Consider the following 13,178-nt stretch of genomic DNA (forward strand, 5'->3'; position numbering starts at 1 on the left):
CTAGGAGTTTTATGGTTTAGATCAAGTTATTAATCCGTGTTAATTTTTGCGCATGGTATAAGGTAGTGGTACACAATGTGTTGAAAAGACTCTCCTTTCCCCATTGCATATTCTTGGCTCCTTTGTCATAACTTACTTGGCTACGTATGCATGGGTTTACTTACGGTCTCTGTGTTCAGTTCCATCAATCTATGTGTCTGTTATTATCCAATACCATACTGTTTTGATTACTATCGTTTTGTAATTTAGTTTGAAATCAGGGGATGTGATGACTCAAACTTTGTTCTTTTTTTCTCAGGATGACTTTGTCTATGTAGAGCCTTTTGTGGCTCTATGCGTATTTTGGGATTGTTCTATTCCTGTGAAAAAAATGCCAGAATTTTGATGGAAGTTGCTTTGAATCTAGATTGCTTTGGGTAGAATGAACATTTTAATAATATTATTTCTTCCAGTTCATGAGCACAAAATATCTTTCCATTTATTTGTGTCTTCTTCAACTTCTTTCATTAATGTCTTAGAGTTTTCAGTGTAGTGGTCTTTCACCTCCTTGGTTAAATTAATTTCTAGGTATTTTGTTCTTTTGGACACAATTATAAATGGGATTGTTTTCTTTATTTCACTTTCTGATAATTTGTCATTACTATTTAGAAATGTAACAAATTCTTATATATTGACTTTTATATCCTATAACTAGACTAAATTCATTTATTAGTTCTAATGGGTTTTTGGTGGCTTCTTTAGGGCTTTCTCTATATAATATGTCATCTGCAAATAGTGACAGCTTTACTTTTTCTCTTCCAGTTTGATGCCTTGTATCTCTTTTTCCCCCTAAGGTCTAGCTAATAAGACCTCCAGTACTATGTTGAGTAAAAGTGGCAGGAACAAATATCCTTGTCTTGCTCCTGATCTAGCTTTTCACCATTGACTAAGATGTTAGTTGTAGGCTTGTCATATAGGGCTTCTATTATGTTGAGGAATGTTCCTTCTATACCCACCTTTTTTTTCTTTTTAAGAGTTTTTGTCATGGGGCGCCTGGGTGGCTCAGTGGGTTAAGCCTCTGCCTTTGGCTCAGGTCATGATCTCAGGGTCCTGGGATCAAGTCCCACATCGGGCTCTGCTCAGCAGGGAGTCTGCTTCCCCTCTCTCTCTGCCTACTTGTGATCTCTCTCTCTCTCTCCCCCTGTCAAATAAATAAATAAAAATCTTAAATAAAAAAAAAGTTTTTGTCATGAAAGTGTGACAGATTTTGTCAGATGTTTTTTCTGCATCTAATGTGATAGTCATCTGATTTTTATCCTTTTTTTTTTAATGTATATATCACAGTGATTTTGTGAATGTTTGAACCCTTCTCAAATCCCTGGGGTAAATTCCATTTGATCTGATGTATAATCCTTTTAATATGTTGTTAGATATGGTTTGCTAATACTTTGTTGAGGATTTTGCATCTATGTTCATCTAACTCTGATTTTTTTTTTTTTAATTCAAGTAGCCAGCTGATAGTACATCGTACATTTCAGGTGTAGTGTTCAGTAAATTGGGGTGATAGGCACTATGATTTTTAAAAGAATCTTCTGTTATCTCTGTCACTTTTCCTTCCTCTTTCATTCTTCGTTTGTGGAATTTATCTTTCTTTTGCAACATTCTTCTTAAATGTGTGCTGACTCTTGGCTCTGTACTCATCTCAGTGCTCAGGGCTTTTGTTGGCCTGGCTGCCAGTGTTGTTTGTATTCATGCTGGTTTCCCCTACCTCCCTCAACTAGCTTAAGTACTCTAGCCTTGGGGTAAAAGCTGCAGCCTTCCCCCTGCAGGCAGGGATGGAGGGAGACCAACTTACCCAGCTCAGGCAAATACAGTTCTCCAGACTGGTAATCTCCTCAACAGGCGCAGGGTCCTTCCTACACCCTGTGTAGGTGACTGCTAAATTTGGGGTATGCTAGTTCCCTCCTACTTTGTACAGAACCTTCTGTATGTGCTTTGGGCTATGGTTTCCTCAATCCACGTGAACCCATCTGCTTTCTATCTTTCAGGATTCCTCCACTTATCTGGGCCATTGAAGGCATGCTTTCTTGCCTTCTGAGGCGGTTGTGGACTCTTTTTTCATCCTTCTGTTATGTCTAGGGACATGGGGTGGAATGGAGGAGGCCATTTAGCAAATAACCCAAACACTTCTTTGCTTCTCCTGTGCAGAGTATGAGCATCTGTGAGTTGGTTAACTCGGAGCATAGTCTTAGAGTCAAGTACATAGGGATTTGAATCTCAGCCATTCTTACTAGCTGCGCGACTTTAAGCAATTTTCTTAATCTCTCCAGGTCTCTCTTGCCTTATCTAGTGAATGGGGATGATCCTTGTTGTGAGGCTTCAGTGCACTAAGGCACACAAAGCCTCAGCAGGGCCTCTACCAGAGTGAGCACTCAGTGTTTAATCTTTCGGTTATTTTTATCAGAGTTTTTATTTTTCTGTTTTTCTGGGGTTTTTTGTTTTGTTTTGTTTTGATTTTTATTAAGCTAAGCCCAGTTAATAGAAGAGTCCAGACAATCCCTTTTCCACCCATCTCATTTGGACTTGGAGTTTCTTCTTCCAGCCCTTCTCCCGGCCTCTCCAGGAGTAACCAGACTGAATCCCCACTCCTGCTCTGTCTACAGCGCGGCTCCACCAGCTGGAAGGGCTGAGGACCATCAGCATCACCACCAATGGCATCAACCTAGCCCGGCTGCTCCCTCAGCTGCAGAAAGCCGGTCTCAGTGCCATCAACATCAGCCTGGATACTCTGGTGCCAGCCAAATTTGAGTTCATCGTTCGCAGGAAGGGTGAGCGGATGTGGCTTGCGTTTGAGGGCAGCCCTCCGGGGGCCCACCTGGCGGAGGAGCCATGGCAGGGGGCCTGGTTGCTCCCTTTTTGGTATCTGAGCTACAGATGAACCAGGGCACTTATTCCTCACCCCTCTGCTTTACCAGCTGTCTTGTGGGATTCGATGCTAAGACCTGTGGTGGTGACCAGTCTCCTCCTGCTCTGCCCCCAATGTGCCAGGACTGAGAGTGTTGCTAGAGTGCAGGCCTTTCCATTTTAAAACCAAGGTGGTCACTGGCAGGTCGGACAAGTTGGTACCCCATAATGAGCTCTGAGGAAATGTGGGGCAGCCCAGGGTGACAGCAGCTGCCTGGAGGTGCCAGGGTCAAGGCCAGCACTGCCTTGGCCTCCCCTTACCAAGCTTCATCAGGGAGGGTACAGGTGTTGGCGGGGGTGGGGTAGAGCAGCCCTAAGCCCCAGGTCTCATTAGATCAACACCTGATATCTCCTGGGCCATGGACTTTAGTTTGGGATAGGAAGTATCCAGGGTTGGATGCCCTTTGATGTGGCGAGGGTGGTCCCTAACTGAGACTTCTCTGCAGGGTCAGAGACTCAGCAATCCTTCCTCTTCTCTGGAAACAGCTTCTAGCTCCCAGCCCCAGTTTCTTTTTCCCCTGCTCCATGCGGTGACTCCCTGTTTATACCAACTATGCGCTGAGGACGGACTCATGGAGTCCTTGCCTTCTGGAAAGAGCTGCTCCCGGTGCTGGGGTAGGGACAGAGACACACAGGACATTGCTCTGCCTTACACGCCAAAATATGTGATGCTACTAGATTACCTTTGTTTGCCTTGTGGTGTTGATTAAAGTGCTACAGAGGAGGAGAGAGAACTCAGCAGGGGAGACCTGGAGGGCTCCATGGAGGAGGCACTTACTCTGGGTCTTGAATAATGAGGAATGGGGAGAGGAGTTAGATGAAGGGAGCTTACTTTGAAGGAGAATGTCAGTTGGGAACCTGCAAGGGCTCTGAGGCAGGCAAGTGGGAAGTGTATTTGTGGGTTTCACCCCCGCAACCCAACATCCATGTGTCCCCTGCCTCCTCATCTCATTTCCTAGAACGAGGATTGGAGACAGTAGATCCTGATGTCAGATCTGCCTTCCCATTTATACTCCCGTGTCCACCACCTCCTTTTGGAGGTAGAGTGCTTCACAAAGCAAGAAACTTCTAGATGATCATAATGGCATTTTTCTATGAAAGCTGCACTTTTCCTCCCTTTTGCCTCCCTCGCCGGGCCATCTAAAAATGCTGCAGGGAAACTGTGGAGACCATCATCCGGCCACCCTCCCCCAGGGGGATGGCCCAGCTCTGAACCACACACCATCACCAGGCTGTGTGGGGTGGCATAGGGGCTGGTGTGTAGGAGGCACTCAAATGTTTGGACACACGAGTGAGTGGAGAGTGAGCCAGACAGTGAGAAGGAGCTTAGCTGGGATCGCAGGTACTGGGGGTCAACCACAGAGATGGGAGACCTACTTGCATACTAATCGCTCACCGGCACTGGTACAGCCCTTGCACAGTCAGTGATGGTGAGAGCGGGCAGAGCGCACAAATGGACAGATGTGTAAAGCGCTGACAAGGGAGTCTAGAAACCTGCATTCTCGGGCATGCAGCGAGAGGCCTCCAGCAGGGCACTGCCTCTCTCCTTAGGGCCTCGGGTTCCCCATCTGGACAATGAGAGGGGTCACCTAGATCAGGGTTGGCACACTACAGTCCACTAGCCAAATCCAGCCCCCTGCCTCTTTTTGTTTTAATTTTATAGCCTGGGAGCCAAGAATGAATTTGGCAGATAATATTTATAATCCACTTAATGACAGGGAACATTAACTATGAACTCCCAGTTAAGCAAAATATCATCCCGGCAAAAAGAATTCCATTCCTCCATTATATGTGTAGAGCTATGTTATAAAAAATGGTACTCAATTATTAGACTCTGAAATTAGTCAATATAGTCTTTACAGAATATACCTAATAATATCCTCAATTTCACCTCTTGGCCTGTAAAGCCTGGAATATTTACTATCTGGCCCCTGGATGCGGTCGTCTCTGAGGTGCCTTACTGCTCTGGTGCTTCCCTCTGGTTGTAAGGGGGGCAGGGGAGAAGGAGAAAGTTTCCAGACCCTTCTCTTCTTCCTTGCAGGCTTCCACAAGGTCATGGAGGGCATCCACAAGGCCATCGAGCTAGGCTACAGCCCTGTGAAGGTGAGTACATACTGTTGCTTTTGACTTCTGACCTCTGCCCCTCTACCCTTGCTAGGCCTTATACTGCCGCCATCTGGGTCCATGGCAGCCCCCTGCCCTGGCCAGTGCAGCCATCCCCCCACCACTCCCTTGCCCCCTGCTGGTATCCAGCGGGCCCCTACAAGGGAGGGGAGAAAACTAGTGACCCCCTTGGAATCCCCAACTTCAGAACTGGGGGAGAGAGACAAGGAATGGGCCCTCCAGTGGAGAGCCTAGGCAAGCACCAGACCCCCTAAGGTCATTCCTGAAAAAGATCACAGGGGGAGCAGCCCTTGTTGTCCCCTTGTCTCTGGCCAGGTGAATTGTGTGGTGATGCGAGGCCTGAACGAGGACGAGCTCCTGGACTTCGTGGCCTTGACCGAGGGCCTCCCTCTGGATGTGCGCTTCATAGAGTACATGCCCTTCGATGGTCAGTGACCTGGGGTAGGGAGGGAAGAGGAGATGGGGCCTGGTGGCAGAGCTGGTCCAGCGCCATGCTGAGGTTGTAGTGCAGGGATGCTGAGGACTTTGGGAAGAGTTGAGTGGGGTGGAACAGTTCTGCTGACCGGGCCTGTGGATGCTGCTGACCCTGGGTCCTGCTATGTGCATAGTGGTGGGGGCGGGGGGTTGGGCAGGTGCCAGGGCTTGGGCCATGATAGGGCATCAGAGGCATCTCCAAGTTGAGCATTGGTATGGTTTGACCTACCACCCTCCCATCCAAGAGGCAGAAATGATTCCTGGGCCCTGTGGGAGGATGGACCTGAAGACCCCAGGCCCCTGCAACTCTGTGGCTCAGTGGCTTCCAACCCCAACACAGGTAACAGGTGGAACTTCAAGAAGATGGTGAGCTACAAGGAGATGCTGGACACCCTCCGGCAGCAGTGGCCAGAGCTGGAGAAGCTGCCTGAGGAAGAATCCAGCACAGCCAAGGTTGGGGGCAGGAGGCTGGGGCCAAGTTGGGCGGAGGGGCGTGGGAGAGTGGACACTGAGGTCAGAATGCAGCGAGGCAGGGCAGTGCCATGTAGCGGGAGGCATGACTGTGCCTTCACAGCTGCCTTCCTCCTCATGGACAGAGCAGCTGGCTGGGCATGGGGCATGGGATGGCCATAAGTACCCTGTCCTAGGCCACACTTCAGTGAGCAGTGGGCAGGTGCTCTGGCCCTGTGGCCCACAGGCCTCCGAATCCATAGCTGGTTTGCTGTCAGGCAGGTCAGTTGCAGGCAGAGAGCTCTTAGGTCATGCCTCGTGCCAGTGTTCTGTTGGCTGGGGGCCAGGGGTGCTCCCTTCCATTGGGTTCCTCCAAAGAGAGCTGTGGAGGGGGGGCTCTGGTGCCCTCAGTGGCCTATCAGGTGCCAGCCCCTCCACTGCCCTTCCTTCCCTGCTCACCCCAGGCCTTTAAAATCCCTGGCTTCCGAGGCCAGCTCAGCTTCATCACGTCCATGTCTGAGCATTTCTGCAGAACCTGTAACCGACTGCGAATCACGGCTGATGGGAACCTTAAGGTAAGTGTCCCTCTCCCCATAAGGGCCCCCTTGTCCCTTCTGTGTTGTGAATCTCCCTTCGCACTTGTGCCCCTGGTGGGAGGGGAGACCAGCAGGTAGCAGGACACATAGCATGGCTGGTGAAATAGGGCCCGTTTTGAGGAGCGCATGGGGACAGAAGGGGAAAGTGAACCCATGGCCTTCCTTCCTGGGGCCCCTGAGGTACCTTCCGGTTGTTCGAGACCCACTTGCCTGGACTCAATGTTAGCATGGTGGGCAGGGGAGAGGTGAAGGGTCTGCATGCACTGGGCCCCAGCCATCACCCCAGGGGGCCCCTTTCCAGGTCAGGGGCTCAGCTCTGAAACCAGCATCCATTACTCATACCTGCTCAGCACACGCTGTGCCTTCAGCCCTGTGCGGAATATCTGAGAGCTGTAGACACACCATTCCCTTCAGAGGTAAAGTCTTCCTGGTAGGACCGCCTAGTAAGGACGTCATTCTGCGTCCGATGAGTGGCCAGACAGGAGAGAGTGAGTCATGGACACTGGTGACCTTGAAGGGTGGAGAAGTGAGGGTGACAGCTGTCTGGAGTTCATACTGACACAGCGAGGGCAGACGAATGCCAGATATGGGGAGACCGCGTGCTGGAGGGCATGAGCGCCCAGGTACGGGCGCTTGTGTTCTGTGGGTGGTAGGGGGCTGTGTGGTTTCTGGACAAGGGAGGACATGACTCCCATTCATGTTTGAGGAAGGCAACACCCTGGTTGGATTTGGAAACAGGAAGACTAGTCAGAGGGCCACTTAACAGTGTTCCCCGTAGGGGAGAATGTGAGACAAGAACAGGAGGGAGAAGGAAGGAGCTTGGTAAGGCCCACAGAGGGCCCCAAGAAGGCATCCGGGGGTGGGGGCTGTTGGCTTTGGGAGCTGGTCAGCACTGGGGAGGAGGGGGTCGGAGGACAGATGCATTGAGTAAGACGTCCAGGGACCATCCAGCGCTTGTTCAAGAGCCAGGGGATTTCCCTGGGCCTCCCTGAAGAGAGACTGTCTACAGTGCAGGGTGAATGGGGACTTAGAGGAGATCCCGGGGCACCTGGGGGAGCAGGAGGGGAGGAAGCAGGATCCCCCGGGGCCCACAGAGAGCTGGAGCCGGGCGGGCAGCCACCTGGTTGGCGCTGCAGCTGTTGGGGAGAGCAGTCGCCTCCTGACACAGCAGAGCCCGGAAGAAGCGGGGCAGAAATGCCCGTTCTTTCTTTCCTCTCACTCTCCAGTCTCCCACCAGCCAACTGAGGCAGAAGCCAGGTGGAGAGGCTCTCAGGAGGTGGAGCCCCTGGGGCAGAGGGTGGCCCCTGGGGCCTGGTGGGGGAGTAAAGGAGGGGGACTAGCAGCAGAGGGAAGTAGGTATACCCTTCTTAGATTAGATTTAGATTCTGTCCGTAGCTTCTCCAGTGCTCTCTGCCCTCAGAGGTTTCTCAGACATCCCTCCATCCTCTGTCCACAGTGCCTTCTACGAGCACCTAGGAGGTGCTTTATAAAATTTTGTGGGACAAGTGTGGGATCTCACTTGCTGGGACTGTTTCATCCAGCCCTGAGCCCCCACAGTATCTAGCCTCTCCTGGAAGCCGGGGAGCATCGAGTTTGAATGGCCTCAGGATGTCCCCTCCCGCAGGCCCGTGCTGTCCAGCCACCAGCCCAGGTCACAAGCTGGAGTGGGTTCAGAGGCAGGCGGGGAATGTCCGGGCGCGTAGGGACCCTGAGGGGCCAGGGGTAAAGTGGGATGTTCATGCCGCGTCTGGGGGCACTTCGGGAACTCAACTGACTGGGGTCTGTTCTCAAGGCCATGAAGAGGCTCCTCTGGGGACTGTCTCAGAGGGTATGGACCAGGACCAGAAATGTGCTGTTTCCATTGGCAGCTCTTTAATTTTTTGTGGTAACTGAAGGTAACATGACTGCAAATCAGATACAGGCTTCAGGATGTCCGAGTTTGCTTCCTGCCCTTTCGGCTTCTGTGACTTCGCCATCCAGCACCTTCTGTCCCTCCCTGCCGGAAGTCCTGCCTTGAGTATGACCCAGCCATAGGAGGCCTGGGTGCTGGTGCTCAGCCCACAGGGGACTCCAGGCAGGGGGAGCCAAGGCTCCGGGCCAACGGAGGAACGTCCGCCTCACCCCCACGGTGACCGCCCACAGGTCTGCCTCTTCGGGAACTCAGAGGTGTCTCTCCGGGACCACCTGCGGGCAGGGGCCTCCGAGAAGGAGCTGCTGAGGGTCATCGGGGCCGCTGTGGGCAGGAAGAAGCGGCAGCACGCAGGTAAGGGGTGGGCACAGGGAAGGCTGGGCCGGCTGCTGAGTGGGCCGCAGGGGCTGAGGGGACAGAGCAAAGCTTGGCAGAAAGCCAGCAGGACTCCGTGCCAATTCTGGTGCTCAGTCCCTCCTGTGGCACTTGTAGACCAGGGGTGTGGTGATGGTTCTCCTCCCTCAGGGGCATGGGTACAGCAGAGCCCGTGCAGGACAGGGTGCCCTGAATTCTCCTGAGCTGTTTTATCAGGTAGAGGGGAATCGGGGGAGAGGGGGGCACTGCACCTCTCTCATCCCACACATTGCCTTCTGTCAGGGGTGGTCCCAGGCATCCACCGTGTCCCCCAAGGGCACCCATTCAGGCTCTGTCAGGGATGACCTTGCAGTGTGCAGTGGGGCTTTCTGTCAGGGCGCACCCGGGTGAGTGCGTGTCCCCGGGTTGTCACACCACTGTGTCCACCACGGTTTCAGTGAACTCTCCTTTCCCTGCCCCTCCCTGCTCCCTTTCCTGCTTTCCTCTCCCTCCCCGTCTTTCCTTTACCCCAGGCATGTTCAGTATTGCCCAGATGAAGAACCGGCCCATGATCCTCATCGGTGGGTGACCCATCAGTACGTAACCACTCACCCTGGCCCTGGGGATCCTGCGGGGTGGGGCCCCGGCCCTAGGGTACCCTGTCCCCCCGATCCTGCATTTCATCCTGATGTTCGCATCTTTGTGTTTCTTCTGCTCTTCCTCCATTTGCTCTCACCTCTCCAGTTTTCTTGTGTCTTCTCTTCCCTGGCCGTCGCTCCCCCTCCCTCTGTGTACCATAGAAATCATCCTTCTGTTTTACCGGGAACTGAGGCAGGGGGTCCTCAGAATTATGATCACTAAGGTTGTCGTGCCCCAAACATGGAACTCCTGGTTAAGATGGACACCCCGTCCTTGGCTCTAGAACCTCCCAGCCTAGATGCCATTACAAGAGCTGGGCAGAGCTTTGGACAGCCAACTAAGAATGCTCCTGATCTTTTCAGGAAGGAGGCCTGCCTAACTCCTTAACTCCTGAGAACTTACATGCATAAAGTCCTGTGTGTTTTCTGGGGAACTGGCTGGTCCACAAGGAACTTTAGGGATGCTGTTACCCTTCTGCCAGATATCCAGACGAGAGCAGGGGAGACGTTGCCCCAAACTTGGCCACAGCCAGATCTGGGCCTCTGAATTGTACCAGCAGGCAAGAGAAAGCAGTGAGAAAAGCTAGGGGAAGGGATTCTCTTCTCCAGGGGTTGGAGCCTAATGAGTGCAGGGGCCCAGAGGAAGACAGGCTGGCATGGACCAGAGACAGCCCAAGGACTGCCTCCCATACCAGCCTCCCAGAGAGGGAAAGGCAGCTCACCAAAGCTCTCCCCTGGGAAGAAAACTTGACCGTCTCTCTTCTTCCCTCACTTCCAGCATCACAGTCCTACGGCTGGGCCTTGACCCATGCTGACACATCTTGACGGCAAGCAGTGGGCGTGCCTTCATGGCTGCTCTGGGAGGGAGGTTGTACCTCTGGTACTGGCTGGGTGGGAGCCCAGAGCTGGGAACCTAGAAATTAGGAGGACTGTTTGCTTCCTGAGGTGTGTTATTCCTCTCAAGGACCGAGTAATAAGTTGGTCTGGTTTCTATAAAAGCGGGAGTTGCCTGGAAAAGGGCCTCCGACTTTCACGTGCACATGAATCACTTGGGGATCTTGTAATTTCAGAGTTGGGCTCAGTAGGTCTGGGCTGGGGTTCTGCACCAGACCACCCTTTAGGTAACAAGAGCCTGCAAGTCTCCCAAGGCCCTTGGCACTGTTTGTATCTGCCTGTCGCTCTGCGGGTCCTTCTGATGGCCTTGAGGGGCCTTCAAAGACGTTGTGGAAAGGATACAATATTGCTCTGTCTTCTCTATAAACTCAGTAATTACTATTAAATCTTCCTAGAGAATGTGACGAGGAGAGTAACTGTGATTGGTGGTTCAGGCTGAGACCTCACTATAGCTTCTAGAAGAACACCAGGACAGGGAGAGCTCACGTGATTGGGCTACACTCTTCAGACCCTGGGTGTTTGTGAAAAGAACCTTGGCGGCAAGGAAGTTGGTACAGAGGGGACCCTGGAAGTGCTCCCCCAACCCCTATAGGCCCAGAGACACTAATGGGGCTGTGCTCTGCGTACCGCCTGCCGTGAGGGGCTGCAGACCTGTATTCTGGGACCCTCTGTCTGTGTACCTCCTGCTCTCTCTCTCCTCCTGTGCTCTTTGCTCTTCATGCCCCCCACCCCCACCCTGGTGGAAGCTGAACTCAAGGTGGGCAGGGAAGGGATGAGAGAAGAGGTGGGGAAGGAAACTTCCCTTTTGGGCTTAGTCTTTCTTCTTTTTCCTTCTTGCTTTCCAGAGTTTCTTTTGCTGCTCCAAGATTCCCCACCAGCCATCCCAAGCATTTCCTCCCAGGACCCCTTTCGTGTTCAGGGTATAAGACACAGAGTGAGTTTCTCCAACCAGAAGGTGACTCTGTGGGAAGGAGGCTGGTTCCCCCGGACCCCTCTTCTTGCCCAGTGGCAGCTGAGGTCCAGCTGCCCTCAGAGACAGTACAGCTCCCACCTCGACTCGGATGCCAACCCAAAGTGCCTTAGCGCAGTGGCCCAGGCTCCTGCTGCCCCCTCAGGACCCCTGCCAACTGCGGACCAACTAACCCATGTGGACATGGAAGGACGGGCAGCTATGGTAGATGTGGGTGGGAAACCTGACACGGAGCGGGTGGCTGTGGCCTCAGCAGTGGTCCTCTTGGGGCCCGTGGCCTTCAAGCTCGTCCAGGAGAACCAGCTAAAGAAGGGCGATGCCCTGGCGGTGGCCCAGCTGGCCGGAATCCAGGCGGCTAAGCTGACCAGCCAGCTGATCCCTCTCTGCCACCATGTGGCCCTGAGCCACGTCCAGGTGTGTCTGGAACTGGATGCCACACGCCACGCGGTGGGGATCCAGGCGTCCTGCCGGGCTCAGGGCCCCACCGGTGTGGAGATGGAAGCCCTGACCGCCGCTGCCGTGGCTGCCCTCACTGTGTACGACATGTGCAAGGCTGTTAGCAGAGACATCGTGTTGGGGGAGATAAAGCTCCTGAGCAAGACCGGGGGTCAGCGCGGGGACTTCCAGCGGACTTAGAGCTCTTGCTTCTCACCCCCAGCCCAGCCAGGTCAAGATGGGCTGCAGTTCCCGCAAGTTCCTATAACTCCGTCCCTGTTTACCTCCGCCAGCAGGAGTCCGAGGTCAGCGCCCCCTTCACTGCTACACCATCTCTAGTGAGCTACACAGTCTCCTGTCACCCTTCCTGGACACTCCAGTCACGGGAGGGGATTGCCGTGAGCAGCGCTAGGGAACCGAGAAATCCCATGGTCTGCAGTAGTCCCCAGATAACACATGTAGTTTCAGACAGGACGGCCCTTAACTTCCCCCCCCTTCATTTTGGGTTTTCTCTTCTCCTTCCTTGGGAGAGAATAAGGGCTCATGAAGCAGAGGGAACCCACTGTGAGGAGGGAAGAGCGCGGTTTGCATTAAGAATGTTGCACTACTTCTCTAAAGTGGTTTTGCTTTCCCAAGTTTGGGGAGCCGCACCCCCACCATCCCTCTAAAAGGGCCAGTTCTCCCCTCCTCTGGCCTGCATCTGGGTCCCATCAGACTTGCAGGGTTTTGGCTTCACCGCTGCACTCGTCCTGCTAGCAGCTCCCTTTCCTGGGCCCCCCTGCACTGGGACAGGACACACAGGGTAGCAGCCCTGAGGACAACTGCCCCTGCGCACTGCTCTTCCACCCCCACCCCACACCCACAGCCCTTTGTTCTGGAACATATCAGGGAAAGAAGAGAGTTGAAGACTGCCTTCACCCTCACAGTGCACAAAATAAAGCCACAATGCCAACTTTGGAGATGTAAGAATGGGGACTTTCTGAGCGGCCATGAATTCATGCCCGCGCCCTCGCCCCCCCAGGGAAAGAGGAGCAGGAAGGAGGCTATCAGAGCCAAAGGGGCACATTCTCTGTGGATCCCCTGTCTTCCCTTGGGAGGCCAAGAGAGGCACCGCCTGCCGTAAGTGGCCAGTGGGGGCGTCCAAAGCTCATCACAGGGTTTGCTGGCTATTAGAGATCACGGGGTGCACTTAGAGGTACCTGGTCTGCACCTCCCCAAACGCTGGACTGGCTGGGTTCACCTCTGTGGCTAGGCGTCTGGGGTCTATCCTCAGGGGCACCCCCTGCCTGCTCACCTCCCCTCTGCCCGACACCCACGGGTGCTGGCGCGTGTCAGACAGCCACCTCTCGGGAAAAGAAAAAGCCAAATTCCGTGGCCAACATCAAGCTACC

The 13,178-nt window shown here is 53.4% G+C and overlaps 1 protein-coding gene across 3 annotated transcripts in view; it reads left to right on the top strand.

Moving 5' to 3' along the window:
• MOCS1 (molybdenum cofactor synthesis 1) overlaps positions 1 to 12,750 on the top strand; it is a 37,414-nt gene extending 24,664 nt beyond the window's left edge. The window contains exons 4-11 of one of the 3 annotated variants that reach the window (XM_047732875.1): positions 2,643 to 2,807; positions 4,985 to 5,046; positions 5,383 to 5,494; positions 5,882 to 5,994; positions 6,456 to 6,566; positions 8,730 to 8,850; positions 9,384 to 9,431; positions 11,228 to 12,750. In XM_047732875.1, the coding sequence (XP_047588831.1) occupies positions 2,643 to 2,807; positions 4,985 to 5,046; positions 5,383 to 5,494; positions 5,882 to 5,994; positions 6,456 to 6,566; positions 8,730 to 8,850; positions 9,384 to 9,431; positions 11,228 to 11,988 (1,493 nt within the window). In that variant the 3' untranslated portion in view covers positions 11,989 to 12,750. Of the gene's footprint in view, positions 1 to 2,642; positions 2,808 to 4,984; positions 5,047 to 5,382; positions 5,495 to 5,881; positions 5,995 to 6,455; positions 6,567 to 8,729; positions 8,851 to 9,383; positions 9,447 to 11,227 lie in introns of all 3 variants that reach the window. The other 2 variants (XM_047732877.1, XM_047732876.1) reach the window with 2 other exon arrangements.
• The last annotated feature ends 428 nt before the right edge of the window (positions 12,751 to 13,178 follow it).

Source organism: Lutra lutra, chromosome 6 (genome assembly GCF_902655055.1).
Source record: "Lutra lutra chromosome 6, mLutLut1.2, whole genome shotgun sequence".
Taxonomy (NCBI): Eukaryota; Metazoa; Chordata; class Mammalia; order Carnivora; family Mustelidae; genus Lutra; species Lutra lutra.